Raw genomic sequence first — 17,587 nt, 5'->3', positions numbered from 1 at the left:
TGGGACCTCTATTGTTTGTGATATATATAAATGATTTGGAAGAAGATGTAGCTGGCCTGATTAGTAAGTTTGCGGACGACACAAAGATTGCAGGAGTTGCGGATAGTGATGAACATTGTCAGAGAATAAAGCAGCATATATATAGGCTAGAAAATTGGGCGGAGAAATGGCAGATGGAATTTAATCCAGATAAATGCGAAGTGATGCATTTTGGTAGATCTCATGCAGGGGGGAGCTATACAATAAATGGCAGAACCATCAGGAGTATAGACACACAGAGAAATCTGGGTGTCCAAGTCCACAGATCCTTAAAGGTAGCAGCACAGGTGGAAAAGGTGGTGAAGTAGGCATATGGCATGCTTGCCTTTATTGGACGGGGCACAGAGTATAAAAGTTGGCATATGATGTTGCTGTTATATAGAACGTTGGTTAGGCCACATTTGGAATACCGCGTCCAGTTCTGGTCGCCACATTACCAGAAGGAAGTGGAGGCTTTGAAGAGAGCGCAGAAAAGGTTTACCAGGATGTTGCCTGGTATGGAGGGTATTAGCTATGAGGAGAGATTGAGTAAACTAGGGTTGTTCTCCCTGGAAAGACGGAGGTTGAGGGGTGACCTAATAGAAGTTTACAAAATTATGAAGGGCATAGATAGGGTGAACAGTTGGAAGCTCTTTCCCAGGTCAGAAATGACAAACACAAGGGGCCACAAGTTCAAGGTAAGGGGGGCAAGGTTCAATACAGATATGCGGGGGACGTATTTTACACAGAGGGTGGTGGGGGCCTGGAATGCTCTACCAAGCAAGGTGGTTGAGGCAGACACACTAGGATCATTTAAGACTTATCTAGATAGCCACATGAACAGACTGGGAATAAAGGGATACAAATGGATGGTCTAGTTAGGAACACATGATCGGTGCAGGCTTGGAGGGCTGAAGGGCCTGTTCCTGTGCTGTATTGTTCTTTGTTTCTTACCAAAACCATTTTTACGTCTAAACCGAGAAAAATCCAAAAGCATAATTTAGTTGCAAGTTATTGCAATCTGCATTGAAATCTCATCTCCAGTAGCTTTTGGTTATTAACCACACAGTTTGAAAATAAGATAACACAGCCTTGGAAATGAAAGGTTTTTACTTACCATCGTCCCAATTAACAAACGCTAAAGGTGTTCCATCTGACCACTGCCAGCCAGCAGCCATGTTCAGCTGATTCAGACCAATCCACATTTTCTTCGGAACATTTGATTGCTCTATTAAAATAACATATTAGTTCTAAATGAAACATGTAGAAGTATTTGATGCAGGTAATATTTAAAAGAGCTTTGGAACTACTGTTCAGGCCAATCACGTTGATTTGGTTAATGTTGGAGGAACTGTTACAGAATCTCCTAAAGTTGGAGTTTAAACCAGACAGACCGGAGGTGCAAGGCGAGTAAGTTAGCAAGATGCAAACCCGTCAAGGCTGAGAATACAGAGGTCCTGCCCAAATTCAACAGCAGGGTCTCAATAATAATCTTTACTGGCTGTTTGCCAGTTGAGAGTTCCAGTGGCAGGAGGTGGCAGCCAAGGCCCTTGGGATTTGTAAATTGGAAGGATGGAGTTGGGGTAGCAATGATGTCTGGGCAGGCTGATGGGGTAAAGCGAGAAACCAAAGGTTTTCAAGGGGTAGGGAAGCTCTTGCTTTCCGGAGCCGTCATCCCTCAACTCCTTTTCATATGCCAGGTTTCCCCAAGTCCTGATAAGTACAACTAGCAGCAGTTAAATTTAAAATAAGCTTCCAAATTGCAGGGTAAACTAGCAATTCATCATAGGACAAGAGGAGAACTGGCCTGATCCTATAGTTAGATAATGCTTGTTGACCAATTAACATTCATGGCTGTAGCCCGAACTATAGTGGAAGAGCTAAAAAAGATAAATGCCATCCACTATCCTATGTATGGAAAATCCATTTGCCGTTGTCTGGATGCCATCTAGTGTTACAAATCAATTATTTATGATATTTCAATACAAAAGCTAAAGATTTTAAAAGATCCTGCTGAGTCAGAGTTCCTGCTGCAGTGTAATCATTTCGTAGTAGGCAATTATTTTTATTCATTCAAAGGATGTGGGCATTGCTGGCTAGGCCACCATTTATTGCCCATCCCTAGTTGCCCTTAAGGAGGTGGTGGTGAGCTGCCTTCTTGAACTGCTGCAGTCCATGTGGTGTAGGTACACTCACAGTGCTGCTAGCAAGGGTGTTCAAGGATTCTGAATAACGATGGTGAAGCAGTGGCTATGTATTTACAGGTCAACATGGTGAGTAACTTGGATGGGAACTTGCAGGTGGCGGTGTTCCTAGGTATCTGCTGCACTTATCCTTCTCTAGATTGTAGTGGATGTGGATTTGGAAGGTGTTGCCCAAGGGACCTTGGTGAGTTCCTGCAATGCATCTTGTAGATGGTACACACGGCTGCTACTGAGTGTCAGTGGTAGTGGGAGGCTGCTTTGTCTTGGATGATGTCACTTTTCCTGAATGTTGGAGCTGAACTCATCCAGGCAAGGATAGTTATGTAGAAATTACACATGGAAAAAAGCTATTCAATCTAATAAATTAATGCTAGTGTTTTCACACACATTAGCAGTAGCCCTAATTTCATATGTTCATTGTATTTCCTTATCTCCAAGTTGTTTCTGTTGCGATTGCACCATTAGTCATGCATTTTTAAAAATTGACATGGTTTCCCTGTGAAAAGAAAAAAAATCCTGATCTCTGACCCAAATTTAATCTTTTATGTATTCCACTTTTAAAAGAAACTCTTGAACCACTGGAAAAAAGTACATCGCTGCCTAGTTTATTACTGATATTTGCATTTCTACTTGCATGTTTTGTACCTCTTGCCATAAAGTCTAGTATTTCAACATTTTTTTTACATCATATCCTACTTGATGTGTTGCGTTTAATGTCTTGTGAACCTTCAAATTTCTCTCCTTTTTCATATTAGCCAGCCTTTACACAAAACATAACTTTTTAAAAAAATAAGTTACAGGATAATCGACTTCTACAGCAAAGTCTGACCAAACATTCTGCAGATTCTTAACTTCACTTTACCACAGGGCGGCACAGTGGTTAGCACTGCTGCCTCACAGCTCCAGGGACCTGGGTTCAATTCCGGCCTTGGGTGACTATGTGTGTGGAGTTTACATACTCTCCCTATGTGTGGGTTTCCTCTGGATGCTCCAGTTTCCTCCCACACTCCAAAGATGTGCAGGCCATGTGGATTGGGCATGCTAAAAATTGCCCCTTAGTGCCCCAAGATGTGTAGGTTAGTTGGATTAACCATGGTAACAGTGTGGGGCCAAATAGGCAGGGCGGGGCATAGGACTTGGGTAAGATACTCGTTGTTGACTCAATGGGCCGAAGGCCTCTTCTGCACTGTAGGGATTCTATGAATAAGTTTGGCAATTTTTATGGAGCATTATAATCATAGTTTGTTCCATATTTTCACAAGCTGTCAGTATTAATAGAGGCCAAGTCATGGGCAGAACAGTACAGGAAATCTTTTTGTATTTTGACAGATTATTTCACGTGCATCATGGATAAGAAACACTAACTCACCAGAAATGTACTTCTGTTCTTTCAGATCAGCAATACTCAGTAAATCCCCTCCTTGAGTCTGACAGGAAAGACGAGCATCACTCCATGAGAGAAAAGACTGAAAGTTAAATTGGTAGCAAGTCTGTTCTGTGCTATCTTTTTCCCAGAAAGTTTTGCATTCAGTATCTGTAAAACAGTGAAACAAAATTCACTTCTACTGCGCTAAATAAATACAGCAAATAGTGATGAGTGTTTAATAGTTAATTTGGGAAAGAGGAAGGAAAGGCAAAAAATTGTATTCTTGATCATTTATTAAAATGCAGTTAGAATAAAATAGTTGCAGATCTGCTGTGCTCAGTCCAAAAAGAAAGCTATAACGATAATCGAAGCACCATCTTTCTCAGTAGGCTGTCTCACAAACTACCAGTAATTTCCCATCCAACTTGTCAGCGACTGAGGACATTTTGTTCCACATTACAGTAGCCATATAGGAACGAAGAACTCATTTTTGATTGAAGTAATGGACAGCATTATGGAAAATTGCCTCAGGAATGAAAGCTGGCATTTTCTGTTACTACATTCCTCAACTCACTCGCAGAAAGAAAAGGCTAGCAATTATAGAGCACTTTTCACACCACCGGACATATCAAAATCCTTTTGAGCCAGTGAGGTGCTTCTGAAATGTAGTCACTGCTGCCATGGAGGGAATGTGGCAGCCGAGTTAAGCACAACAAACATCCACAAACTGCAAAGTGATAATGATCAGGTAATCTTGTGATATTGATTGAGAGATAAAACACTGACTAGAACAACTGGAATAATTGCCCTGTTCTTCTCTGAAATAGTGCCATGGGTCAGAGAGTTTAAGCAACTCTCCCTCAATACTACCCTGGAGTGTCAGCCTTGATTTTTATGCTCAAGCCCTGCACTTGAGCCCAAAAGTTTGTGACTCAAGAGAGGAGTCTGCTACCAAATGAGCCACAACTGATACAGTAACTCCCATCTATTAAAATGTCTGAGAGTTATGGGAAGAGGAAGAAAAGGCAGCGTAGAAGGAAAAAAATTGCTAGGTTGCACAGAGTGGAAAATTGCAAGCCTGTACCAAGTTAGATTCGGTTCCAATTTTGGGGAAAAGTCTTTTCACCTTCTTCCACATAAAACATTCACATCTGTGCTAATGTAAAAAAAAAATCACACACTGTAATTTCCCCACAAGTTAGAAGTAGAATTATAGAAATCCTAGAAACTCTACAATGCAGACGGAGGCCATTCAGCCCATTGAGTCTGCACCGACAACAATCCTACCCAGATCCTATCCCCCTAACCCCATGCATTTACCCTACTAAACCCAAGACATTAAGGGTCAATTTAGCATGTGCAATCCACCTAACAGACAAATTAGTAACAAGTGTTAGTAATGAAGACAGACCACTTATTTTTTCATAGTAACGCTCCATTGCTGGAATGTGCATAACTGATTCTGTAATTCATGTATTTGAGAGGTGTAACTTTTAATTTTAGGAATATAACTTTTAGGTTGGAGATTAAAGTGTTAAATGGAAGATAAATGGAAACCTCAATTAAGAATCTCGCAAACAACCTTAAAGTGCATGAAAATCAAACAAACTCGGGTTAATTACAGTTAAAAGCTAACCCATGTTTATTTTACAAGGTCAGAGTTAAAAAAGTGTAAAGCCCAAACAACGAATCGTCCATCTCTGGACTTGCAATGGAACCAGAGGACTAAATTGTTTATGTCGTTCCCAGATGAAGAGATGCTAAAGGCAGTTGGTCACCAAGGGAATTCCTTAATAGAGTCAGCAAGTCTAAAGAGGGGGCAATTATATCCATTAACATAAATTATTCATTTGGGTGACAGAATCAAAGGGTTTTTTTAAAAGTTAATTAATGTTTTGTTTGGAAAAATCCTCAAATATGTTACATTTTCATGGAGATGCACTGTGGAAGTTTAGACAGTTCTTTAATTTTTCCACAGAGAAGACAATTGCAGTTTTGGTCTTGTGTAGGCTGTAGCTCATCCTGTGGCTGTGTGTGTGGGGGGTGGGACGATACTAAATTATCGTTTACCATGCAGAATGCGGGTGGGGGGCTTGAGCTTAGAATTTGAGGGTAGGGTAGGGTGGGGAGGGGGGGGGGGGGGGGATCTGTCTTACAAGAACTACAGTAACCCTCGCAGTGAAAACCACAGTAAGACTTCACTGCATTCTCCGACCCAAGTTTGAATTGAAAAGTTCACAGTCGTGAGGTGTTGCAGAATTTGGAGGATCACATATCCAAAAGCCAATAGAAGGATGTTTTGAGGAAATTTCATTCCTCAAAAGAATAGTTCAGTACTAAGGAGAAAATAAAGTGAATTTTAGAGGGATGCAGCATCTTTTGGATGGTGCTAGGCAAAGTGATTGAACCTTTAAGACTTTGTACAATAAAACAACGCTTAAGGGGAAGTAAAAAGTAGAATTGAGTTTATAGCATAAATCTTTAGAAGATATAGTTAGTGATAGCTTGGTGGTGCTTGCTTTGTTTGGTTTCTCTTCCTATGCAGTAAAGCTTGTTATTGCTTAAGAACGTTAAGTCTTACGGCACAGATCTTTCAGTTAATCACTAGGTGTTCAAATTTGGTGTCCATGGGGCCACAACATTATACACACCCACTCATCAAATTTGAATTTTTTGGATGGCGGGGGCTCAACCCATTGATTGGCAGCAGGCAGGACTACTGTTCCAATTTGGACAGATGTCCCATCTTGGAGAGCTGTTGGCCAATCAGACTGGCTGACAGCAACTCTCCAGCGCACCCAGGCACAGTGCTGCCATGGTAGAAAAGGCATTGCAATGTTGTGCTTGAGGCAAAGTGTCAGGACATGGAGGCTAGGTAATTGGCAGGGGGCGCAGAGAGGCAAGGGCAGGAGACTCCTTGGGAGGTTGCCAGGGGAGCAGTTGGGTTATTGGTGGATAGGCCAGGGGGTGGGGTGGGGTGGCGTTGGATTGCTGGAGATGTCCAGTACGTCAATCTACAAGACATCCAGGACAAGTGCTTTGGCATGAAGTGTTGAATAATTGGGCTGTTGAAGCTCAAAATGACCTTTCTCTACACTGTACAACGCTTTGAGGAGGTCGTCAGAGCTTAGGGCCATGGCAACTGAAAGCAAGATTGCCATTGGCGTGGTAACTAAAATCAGGGAAGTACACAAGGCCAGAACCAAAGTAGCACAGAGATATCAAAGGCTTGGACGGGTGGAGGAAGCTGTGGAAAAAGGGAGGGATAAGTTCATGGATGGATTTGAAAAGAAGCATGATGATTTTAAAATGAAGGTGCTGATCGACAGGGAACCAGCAAAAGTCAGCAAGGTGAGTGAATGAGGTTGGAGCAAGACATAACAGTGACGTTTTATACATGAACATATAAATTAAGAGCAGGAGTAGGCCAAGGCCCCCTGAGCCTGCTCTGTCATTCAATAAGATCATGGTTGATCTAATTTTAACTTCAACTTCACATTTATGCCTAGCCTTGATAAACAAGGGGGGTGAAAGGTTCTGTCCAGTTCTGACTTCAAAATACTCTTGTCTCAAACTGATTTGTCTTAAATGGGCAATCACATATTGTTAAAGAGTGACCCAGAGTTCTAGATTCGCCCACAAGAGGAAACATTCTTTTCACATCCACCTTGTCAAGTCCCCTCAGGATGTTATATATTTTAATCAAGACACCGTTTACTCTTCTAAACTCCAGTGAATACAAATCTAGCCTGTCCAACATTTCCTCATAAGACAACCCACCCAATGCAGGTCTTAATCTAGTAAACCTCTGAACTGCTTCCAATGCATTTCCATCTTTCCTTAAATGAGATGAATAGTGTACATAGTACTCCAGATGTGCCCTGTATAACTGAAGCACAACTTCCCTGGTCTCATATTCAATTACTCGTGCAATAAATGATAACATTCTTTGCTAATTACTTGCTGCACCTGTAACTAACCTTTTGTGATTCATGCATTAGAGCACCCAGATCCTTCTGCATCTCAGTGCTCCATAATCTCTCACTCTTTAGACAATATGCTTCTCTTTTATTTGTCCTGCCAAAATGGACAATTTCACATTTTTCCACATTATTCTCCATTTGCCAGACCTTTGCCTACTCTCCTAACTTACCTATATCCTTTTGTAGAATCACGTCCTCTTCACAATTTACTTTCCTTTTTTGTGTGTCATAAGTAAATTTAGCAATCAGACCATCTGTCACTTCATCCAAAGCATTTACACAAGTTGTAAGGATGCAGCCCCAGCACTGATCCCGGTGATAATTACTTGTCACATGCTAACAAACAGAAAATTACCCTTTTATGCCTACTCTATTTCCTTTTAGCTGATAATCTATCCATGCCAATATTTTACCTCCCAACACCATGAGCTTTTATTTTCCACAATAACCTTTGATGTGGCACCTTTTCAAATGCCTTCTGAAAATCCAAGTACAGTACAGCAACCAGTTCTCCTTTATCCACAGCAACTGTTACTTCTTCAAATAACTCAATCAAATTTGTTAAACAGGATTTCTCTTTCACAAAACCATGCTGACTCTGCCTGATTAGCTTGAATTTATCCAAGTGCCCTGTTATAACCTCTTTAGAGCTAACATTTTCCCGATGACAGATGTTAAGCTAACTGGCCTGAAGTTTCCTGCTTTGAATCTCCAACCCTCCATCCAATTTGAATAAAGGAGTTACATCAGCTATTTTCCAATCTAATGGAACCTTCCTCAAATCTCGTGAATTTTTGGAAAATTGAAACGAATGCATCAACTACCTCATTGGTCACTACTTTTAAGACCCGAGGATGAAGTCCATCAGGACCAGGGAACTTAACAAATAGTTGGAACTGTGGGTTGACAGGTACCATTTCTCTGGTGACTGTAATTTTCTTGAGTTCCTCCCTCCCTTCGAATTCCTGATTTAAGCTATTTCTGGGATGTTACGTATATCCTCTATGGTGAAGACCAATGCAAAATATCTATTCAATTCATCTGCCACCTCCTTATTTTCTAGTATTAATTTCCCAGAGTCATCTTTACCTTTTTTTTTTAAAGTTAGCCATGGATGGTGGGTCCTCCCTTGGAATTTTTCCTTTCTCTTTGAGCCATATCTATTCTGCGTATTCTAAAATAGCCCCTTAAATGTCTGCCACTGCATCTCCATTGACCTATTCCTTAACCTAAATTGCTAGTTTCACTCGCTCTATTTTCTAGCCCTCATAATTTAAATTTAAAATACTATACTTAAAGTCACTCTTCTCTGCCTCAAACTCAGAGTAAAATTCAACCATACTTTGATCACTGCTACCGAGGGTCGCCTTCACTATGGGGTTATTAATTAATCCTTTTTCATTGCACAATATGAGATTGGATTAATCTAGCCTATCCACTCCAGAACATGCTTATCTAATTAACTATTCCAAAAACATTATCTGAATCCGCCATCTACTCTACCTTTGCTATCAGATTTTTCTGGTTTATATGTAGATTAAAAGCCACCAAGATAACCGCCATACCTTTCCGAAAAGCTCACACTATTTCTTCATTGATATGCTGTCCTACTGTGTGATTACTGTTAGAGAGTCTGTATCATTCCTCATCTCTACCCAAACTGCTTCTATATTCATAGAAGCTACAGTGCAGAAGGCAGCCATTTGACCCATCAAGTCTGCACCGAATATAATCCCACCCAGGCCCTATCCCTATAACCCCATGCCATTTACCCGAGCTAATTCCCCTGACACTAAGGGGCAATTTGGCATGGCCAATCCACCTAACCTGCATATCTTTGGACTGTTCTGGTTTCCTAAACTTGGTTCATCCCCCTCTATTCTACTAGTATCGTCTTTAACAAACAAAACCACCCTTCCACCTTTTCCGAGCTTCCTAAGAGTCACATATCCTTCAATATTTAGGTCCCAATCTATGTCATCCAGCAGGCATTTCGCTATAATGGATTTTAGATCGTAATTAATAATTTCTAGATAAGCACAGGTTTATGTTAACTGAACAATGGGAAGTCAGCCAAGAGACCATCAGAATAGCCAGGTCTAGAAACAATGAAGGCACAGACGACGGTTTCAGCAGTAGACAAATTGAGGGAGGATCAGAGTTGAGCAAGAGGTGGAACTAGATAGTCTTGGTGGTGGAATGGGATTGTGATCAGAAACTCAACTGAGAGTGCAAGATGTCTTATGCAGCTTAAGATAATCACTGGGGATGGAAAAAGTCATGATGTGGAGATGCCGGCGTTGGACTGGGGTAAACACAGTAAGAGTTTTAACAACACCAGGTTAAAGTCCAACAGGTTTATTTGGTAGCAAATGCCATTAGCTTTCGGAGCACTGCTCCTTCGTCAGATGGAGTGGATATCTGCTCTCAAACAGGGCATACAGAGACAAAATCAAGTTACAGAATACTGATTAGAATGCGAATCTCTACAGCCAACCAGGTCTTAAAGATACAGACAATGTGAGTGGAGGGAGCATTAAGCACAGGTTAAAGAGATGTGTATTGTCTCCAGACAGGACAGCCAATGAGATTCTGCAAGTCCAGGAGGCAAGCTGTGGGGGTTACTGATAGTGTGACATAAACCCAACATCCCGGTTTAGGACGTCCTCATGTGTGCGGAACTTGGCTATCAGTTTCTGCTCAGCGACTCTGCGCTGCCGTGTGTCACGAAGGCCACTTTGGAGAACGCTTACCCAAAGATCAGAGGCTGAATGCCCGTGACCGCTGAAGTGCTCTCTCACAGGAAGAGAACAGTCTTGCCTGGTGATTGTCGAGCGGTGTTCATTCATCCGTTGTCGTAGCGTCTGCATGGTCTCCTCAATGTACCATGCCTCAGGACATCCTTTCCTGCAGCGTATCAGGTAGACAACGTTGGCCGAGTTGCAAGAGTAGGTACCGTGTACCTGGTGGATGGTGTTCTCACGTGAGGTGATGGCATCCGTATCGATGATCCGGCATGTCTTGCAGAGGTTGCTGTGGCAGGGTTGTGTGGCGTCGTGGTCACTGTTCTCCTGAAGGCTGGGTAGTTTGTTGCGGACAATGGTCTGAGGTTGTGCGGTTGTTTGAAGGCAAGAAGTGGGGGTGTGGGGATGGCCTTGGTGAGATGTTCGTCTTCATCGATGACATGTTGAAGTCTCTGGAGGAGATGCCGTAGCTTCTCCGCTCCGGGGAAGTACTGGACGACGAAGGGTACTCTGTCCACCGTGTCCCGTGTTTGTCTTCTGAGGAGGTCGGTGCGGTTTTTCGCTGTGGCGCATCAGAACTGTCGATCGATGAGTCGAGCGCCATATCCTGTTCTTATGAGGGCAAGTTTCAGCGTTTGGAGGCGTTTGTTGCGATCCTCCTCATCCGAGCAGATCCTGTGTATACGGAGGCTTGTCCGTGGGGGATGGCTTCTTTAACGTGTTTAGGGTGGAAGCTGGAGAAATGGAGCATCATGAGGTTATCCGTGGGCTTGCGGTACAGTGAGGTGCTGAGGTGACCTTCGTGGTCCAGTACTTCCCCGGAGCGGAGAAGCTATGGCATCTCCTCCAGAGCCTTCAACATGTCATTGATGAAGACGAACATCTTGCCAAGGCCATCCCCACACCCCCACTTCTTGCCTTCAAACAACCGCACAACCTCAAACAGACCATTGTCCGCAACAAACTACCCAGCCTTCAGGAGAACAGTGACCACGACGCCACACAACCCTGCCACAGCAACCTCTGGAAGACGTGCCGGATCATCGACACGGATGCCATCATCTCACATGAGAACACCATCTACCAGGTACACGGTACCTACTCTTGCAACTCGGCCAACGTTGTCTACCTGATACGCTGCAGGAAAGGATGTCCCGAGGCATGGTACATTGGGGAAACCATGCAGACGCTACGACAACAGATGAATGAACACCGCTCGACAATCACCAGGCAAGACTGTTCTCTTCCTGTGGGGGAGCACTTCAGCGGTCACGGGCATTCAGCCTCTGATCTTTGGGTAAGCGTTCTCCAAGGCGGCCTTCATGACACACGACAGCGCAGAGTCGCTGAGCAGAAACTGATAGCCAATTTCCGCACACATGAGGACGTCCTAAACCGGGATGTTGGGTTTATGTCACACTATCAGTAACCCCCACAGCTTGCCTCCTGGACTTGCAGAATCTCATTGGCTGTCCTGTCTGGAGACAATACACATCTCTTTAACCTGTGCTTAATGCTCCCTCCACTCACATTGTCTGTATCTTTAAGACCTGGTTGGCTGTAGAGATTCGCATTCTAATCAGTATTCTGTAACTTGATTTTGTGTCTCTGTATGCCCTGTTTGAGAGCAGATATCCACTCCATCTGACGAAGGAGCAGCGCTCCGAAAGCTAATGGCATTTGCTACCAAATAAACCTGTTGGACTTTAACCTGGTGCTGTTAAAACTCTTACGATGGAAAAAGTGGACAGGAACCAAATAAAATAGCTACAACTTCTCAATATTTCATTGTAGCAAATTTCTGTTGGTCCAATATTGGATGTTGAACAGGTAAGCATAACAAATCCAAACCAGTTGAGAGGTTCAAGGTGGTGGTGGCCGGACAGAGGCGATTGTTAACGGCGAAGGGGGGGGGGGGGGGCATCATAGAAAGCATTCTTTCTGGTTGTATCACAGCTTGGTATGAGTCCTGCTCTGCCCAAGACCGCAAGGAACTACAAAAGGTCATGACCATAGCCCAATCCATCACGCAAACCAGCCTCCCATCCACTGACTCTGTCTACACTTCCTGCTGCCTCGGCAAAGCAGCCAGCATAATTAAGGACCCTACGCATCCTGGACATTCTCTCTTCCACCTTCTTCCGTCGGGAAAAAGATACAAAAGTCTGAGGTCACGTACCAACCGACTCAAGAACAGCTTCTTCCCTGCTGCTGTCAGACTTTTGAATGGACCTACCTCTCATCAAGTTGATCTTTCTCTACATCCTAGCTGTGACTGTAACACTACATTCTGCACTCTGTTTCCTTCTCTATGAACTGTATGTTTTGTCTGTAAGACGCGCAAGAAACAATACTTTTCACTGTATGTTAATACATGACAATAATAAATCAAATCAAAAGCAAAAATGTATTTTTTGATAACAACACCAAAGGTTAGCACATTGATGAAAAATTGAAGGGTCAAGAGAAATTGCATGTTATTGTCTGGCTACCATTAGACAGATAAAAGTGGGACCAAGCTCAGGCAATTCCACCCAACTTGATGACAGAGCAGCAACCTTGGAGGAGGGTAGTGTGGTCAATTTTGTCAAAAGCTATGGACAGGTCAAGAAAGATGAAAGGGAATAGTTTATCATGATCAGTCACAAAGAATGTAATTCGTGACTTTAACAAGGATCATTTCAGTATTGTCTCTGGCCAGAAAACATGATTGGAAGGATTCAGACAAGATGGAGAAGGATTTGGCAACACTTTCAAGAACTTCCAAGGAAAGGGAGGTCAGGAATGGGATAATTGTTTACAGTAATGATAAAGAGTAGTTTTGTTTGAAGAGAAGGATGTTGACAGAAGATTTGAAGCAGGAGGGAGAGGAAACAACACCAGAGGAAAGGCAGCCATCAGCAAGATTAGCTAACATTGGATCCAAGAACGAAATTGAGCGGTCGACAGTTTGGCTGGAACAGGATTGAGGGAGCAAGAGATGAGTCTGAATTATAAGGAAGAGCTAAAGAAATTGGGCATTGAAACCTGGAGCGCAGTGTTTTGAGTTAAACCCAAGCAACATTACGGCCTAGCGAGCAGCTGATCCATTAAGGAACACCAGTGCTCAGGTCCAGCCAATGTTAATAGTTGGGCCTCATTATCATGCCACTGGTAAAATTCCCAACCAAAATATACTGGAAGTTGTCAGGACTCAGCCAGCCAGGTGTTACAATCAGATGGCAGGATGCCAACATGTGACCACAGGAAATAGTCCTCAGCACTAAGTTAAGTCTTTAAAATCATAGGAAACATGGTTTAAGATGGTAAACTATCAGGAAACCTTCGTTCAGACAATGTGTTGAGCACAATGAATAAACAATTACATTGTGTAATCGAGACAAAGGTCATGGAATCCTTTAAGAAATTAATGAGGTACTACAGATTTCTGCATGGATAATTCAAATCATTAAATAGCCTCCCTAATAGTGAGAAGTTACACAATAAAATTATTATTACATATTTAGTTTGCAATTTTGGCCCTGCAATTGCAGAATAAAACATAGAATTACATATCATAATGCAAAGAAACTTATATAATTTGAAAATTGGTTTTAAAATTAAATAAAGGCACATTTGATATGACACATGGTGACAAGTTGAGAAACAGAATATACTCAGTTATAAATGTCTACAGAAAGTAAAGGGAAAATAGTAGTGGGTAAGTCTTATTAGCAGGATGTTAATAGGGGTGTCCCTCAGGGATTGTACTGTAACCTCAGCTATTCACCATATTCATTAATAACTTAGATGACAGGATAGAAAACTATAAATGTAATTATGACAGTAGCACAGGCAGGATGGTAAACAGTGTAGATGAAAGTATAAAATTACAAAGAGATATAGACTGATTAATTGAATTGGCAAAATGGTGGCAAATAGATTTCCATATAGGAAATGTGGACTTAAAGGATAGACAATGGCATTTTCTAAAGAGCAGAAAGCTAGAAACAGTAGAATGGTCAAGTACATCAAGAACATGTCAAAAACAGGAATGTGCAAAACTCAAAAAGGCTAATTGAACGCTGGTCTTCATATCTAGAGGACTAGAATACAAGAGGGTAGAAGTCATGCTGCAACTACAGAAAGCCCAGGTTCGACATCACCTGAAGTACTTGGAATGGTTTTCAGCACCTTAGTTAAGATATGTTGGCCTTGGAGGAGTGCACTGTTGGTTTACCAGAGTGATTGCTGAACAGAGGGTAGAATCACAAAAAGAGACGACACAAACTTGGGTTTTAGTCCCTGGAATTTATAAAGTTAATGACAGATCTGATTGAAATTTCAGATATTAAAGAGAACAAATTGAGTGAAACTATTTCCACTGGTTGGAGAGCCGAGGACTCGAAGACATAAAAAGGTTAGAGTTAAACCTTTCAAGGACTGAAATTAGGAAGTGCTTCCACATATAAAGGAAGGCAAGTTCTGCAAACAACAATTGATGTTGAATTAATTCTTAATTTTAACACCGAGATGGATAGGTTTCTGCTATCTAAAAGATAGCAAGGAGAAACAGGGCAAAGTCGGGTATATGAATTATGTCATAGCCTTGAGGCACTAAATGCCCTATATCTGTTCCTGTGATTTCTTTAATAAGATTGTGACAACATTTCCATCTAATTTCTTTAAATCTCTGGCGTAAACTTCTTTACTTGCCTGGTTTTAAGCAATTCCCCCACTTCCTGTCTTTTTCGTAGTTAGCAGTTGTAGCACACCATTCCTGGTCATCATTTCTCTCGGTGGTGCATTCATAAAACCATTTTCTTCTGTACTTAAATGGAAAGACACAGGGTTTTCCAAACGCATTTCCATCGGTTGTGTAAATGTCTACGGCAAGAAACATTAAATGAATAAATGGCAGAAGTGTATTATAATGCATCATCTTCATGTTATACATTTGCTGAAAGGAGCTTTTTACAAAAATGCTCATAGCTTAGGCCTTTTTAAATGAAGGAATTGCATTGCATTTTGCAACAGTGCGATTCACGTTTTCAGCAAACCTCCAAATTCTATAAAAACAATTAATTCGCTGCGGTACGTGATGGGGCAAAAATGTCACTTCGATTTCCAAAATGTCACTTTTCCTACAATTAGTGTTAAGCAGCTGCTAAAATAATCTTGAAAATTTACTGCACATTTTTACAAGCAGCAGCAGCGTAGGTTTTTGCAATCCCAAGAAACCTTCTCGCTGACCAACAACATACAGAAGTGGATGCAGCAGAGACAAAGAAAACAAGGAACAGCTCCTGAGAGAAGCCCTTCCAATTTCTCAGGATACGTTCAAACAAAGGAATGGCAACTCCATTCCCAGCACTGCCTATTTTAACCGGCAGCTGCAGTGACAGGACACCCCTTCAATCTCACAGGAAGCTGAAAATACTGCCAATACTGAGCAAACAAAGTGTTCCGTTGTTTTGTCATGACATGAAACTTAGTTAAGACATGTGGCAACTTCTAAAAATGAAAGCAGCAGCTGCTTGATGTGCCCATCACAAGACCCAATTTTGACATGATTAAAAAATCAGAATTGCATAAAGCAGATCACCAACTTAAAGGTATTTCACCCTCAGCCAATGCTAAGATAACTAAAATGACTCCAATGATTCCTAAAATTATAATAAACATTACATACCACAAATTGCTTATTACCATTTATTTAAAGTGACTCCTTTATTTCATAAACAAAAAGGTTGATGCGGAACATCCAGCAGACCAGAGAACAAAAATGCTTCGGATCTGGGCCCTGCATCGGAATTGGAAGCGAGAACAAATGAACAGCATTTTAAAATGGAAGTGAACAAAACGGGGAGGGAAATACATCATCAGATTCGTTCGTTGGTCTGTAGCGAGTTAGCTGATCATCCTGGAGATGGTGCTGGCTGTTACTATTGGCCTCAGTGCCCCTAGATGAGAGAAGGGAAAATTGGCAGGCTTTCTGCTCCCGGTCGCTGTTCAGCAGATTCCTGGTGCTGATGTGCATGTTCAGTGACAACAAAGATGAGTTCATCTGTAATGCCCCATGTAGTCGAATAGCTAACTGACATTTGCTTTTCGGCTCATGCATGAAAAGTGGCCACTTTTGAAAATTGCAATCCCAAGAAACCTTCTCGCTGACCAACAACATACAGAAGTGGATGCAGCAGAGGTACTGTCCATCTGCGGAACTGTACCCCAATGAAGATTCAATGTCTAATAGGGAGGCTCACTCACATTACAAAGCTATTCATTTATTCCTGCCTTATTTATTTTTCCACATCTTATCTGTTGTAAACACAACAGCAAAACTTTTCTCTCTGTTGCCACATACCATGTCCAGCAGAGAGGCTGGGCAATTTGATGCCCAGGCTTTGCTACTGCTACCTACTTGCTGGAGATGAGCTTTTGGTCTTTGACTGTAGCAGAATGGGACACTTCAGCGCACAGATTTAAAAAAATTGTCAACCTTCTTTATAAACCCTCCCATTGCCTTAAATACTGCTGATGCTGGGAATCTAAAACAAAGTGCTGGAAAAACACAGCGGTGGGAACTTTCCCGTCCCACCTGCCATGGGAATCATAGCGGGCAGGGAGGGATGGGTGGTCCATGCAAAGGTCTGTTGACCTCAGGTGGAATTTTCCGGTTTTGGGGTGAGCTTGGCCGGAAAATCCCGCCCAGCATGTCAGGCAGCCTCTATGGAGAGAGAAGGATTTAACTTTGAGCCTAATATGACACTTCTTCAGAACACACTGGACTCAAAAACATTAATTCAGATGCAACGAGACCTGTTCAGTTTTTTAAGCATTTTGTTTTTATCTAAACACATTGTACCCCCACGCAACTCCTCAGGTTTTTGAAGTGGTGAGATGTGGTAATTTTCCACACATTTCCGCACATTTCCACTCCATCTGACGAAGGAGCAGTGCTCCGAAAGCTTATGGTATTTGCTACCAAATAAACCTGTTGGACTTTAACCTGGTGTTGTGAGACTTCTTACTGAGATGTGGTAATGCAGAGGAGATTAGGCAGGAAGCTAGGCGATGAAGGGGAAGTAAAAAACATTCAGCAGGCCAGAGCAGAAGATGCAAGCTGGAATGTGGAGTTGCTCCTGCTGAGCCACAGATAGTGCTGTAAAGACAGTCACCTCCCCCACCACAAAGCTGTCCTCCCATCCTATCAACTGATAGTTTCCCCAAGGCCTGACAACTCAGTCAGCCACAATCAAACTATATAAAGGCCAGAGTCTCCTTGCCCCA

At 42.2% G+C, this 17,587-nt stretch overlaps 1 protein-coding gene across 1 annotated transcript in view; it reads right to left on the bottom strand.

Moving 5' to 3' along the window:
* ly75 (lymphocyte antigen 75) overlaps nt 1–17,587 on the bottom strand; it is a 134,189-nt gene that overhangs the window by 89,548 nt on the left and 27,054 nt on the right. The window contains exons 3-5 of the mRNA XM_078228282.1: nt 15,011–15,181; nt 3,592–3,756; nt 1,136–1,246 (exon numbers count right to left, since the gene is read on the bottom strand). Of these exons, the coding sequence (XP_078084408.1) occupies nt 1,136–1,246; nt 3,592–3,756; nt 15,011–15,181 (447 nt within the window). The remainder of the gene's footprint in view (nt 1–1,135; nt 1,247–3,591; nt 3,757–15,010; nt 15,182–17,587) is intronic.

This window comes from Mustelus asterias, chromosome 14, assembly GCF_964213995.1.
Source record: "Mustelus asterias chromosome 14, sMusAst1.hap1.1, whole genome shotgun sequence".
Taxonomy (NCBI): Eukaryota; Metazoa; Chordata; class Chondrichthyes; order Carcharhiniformes; family Triakidae; genus Mustelus; species Mustelus asterias.
This window is presented reverse-complemented; position numbering and strand designations above follow the sequence as displayed.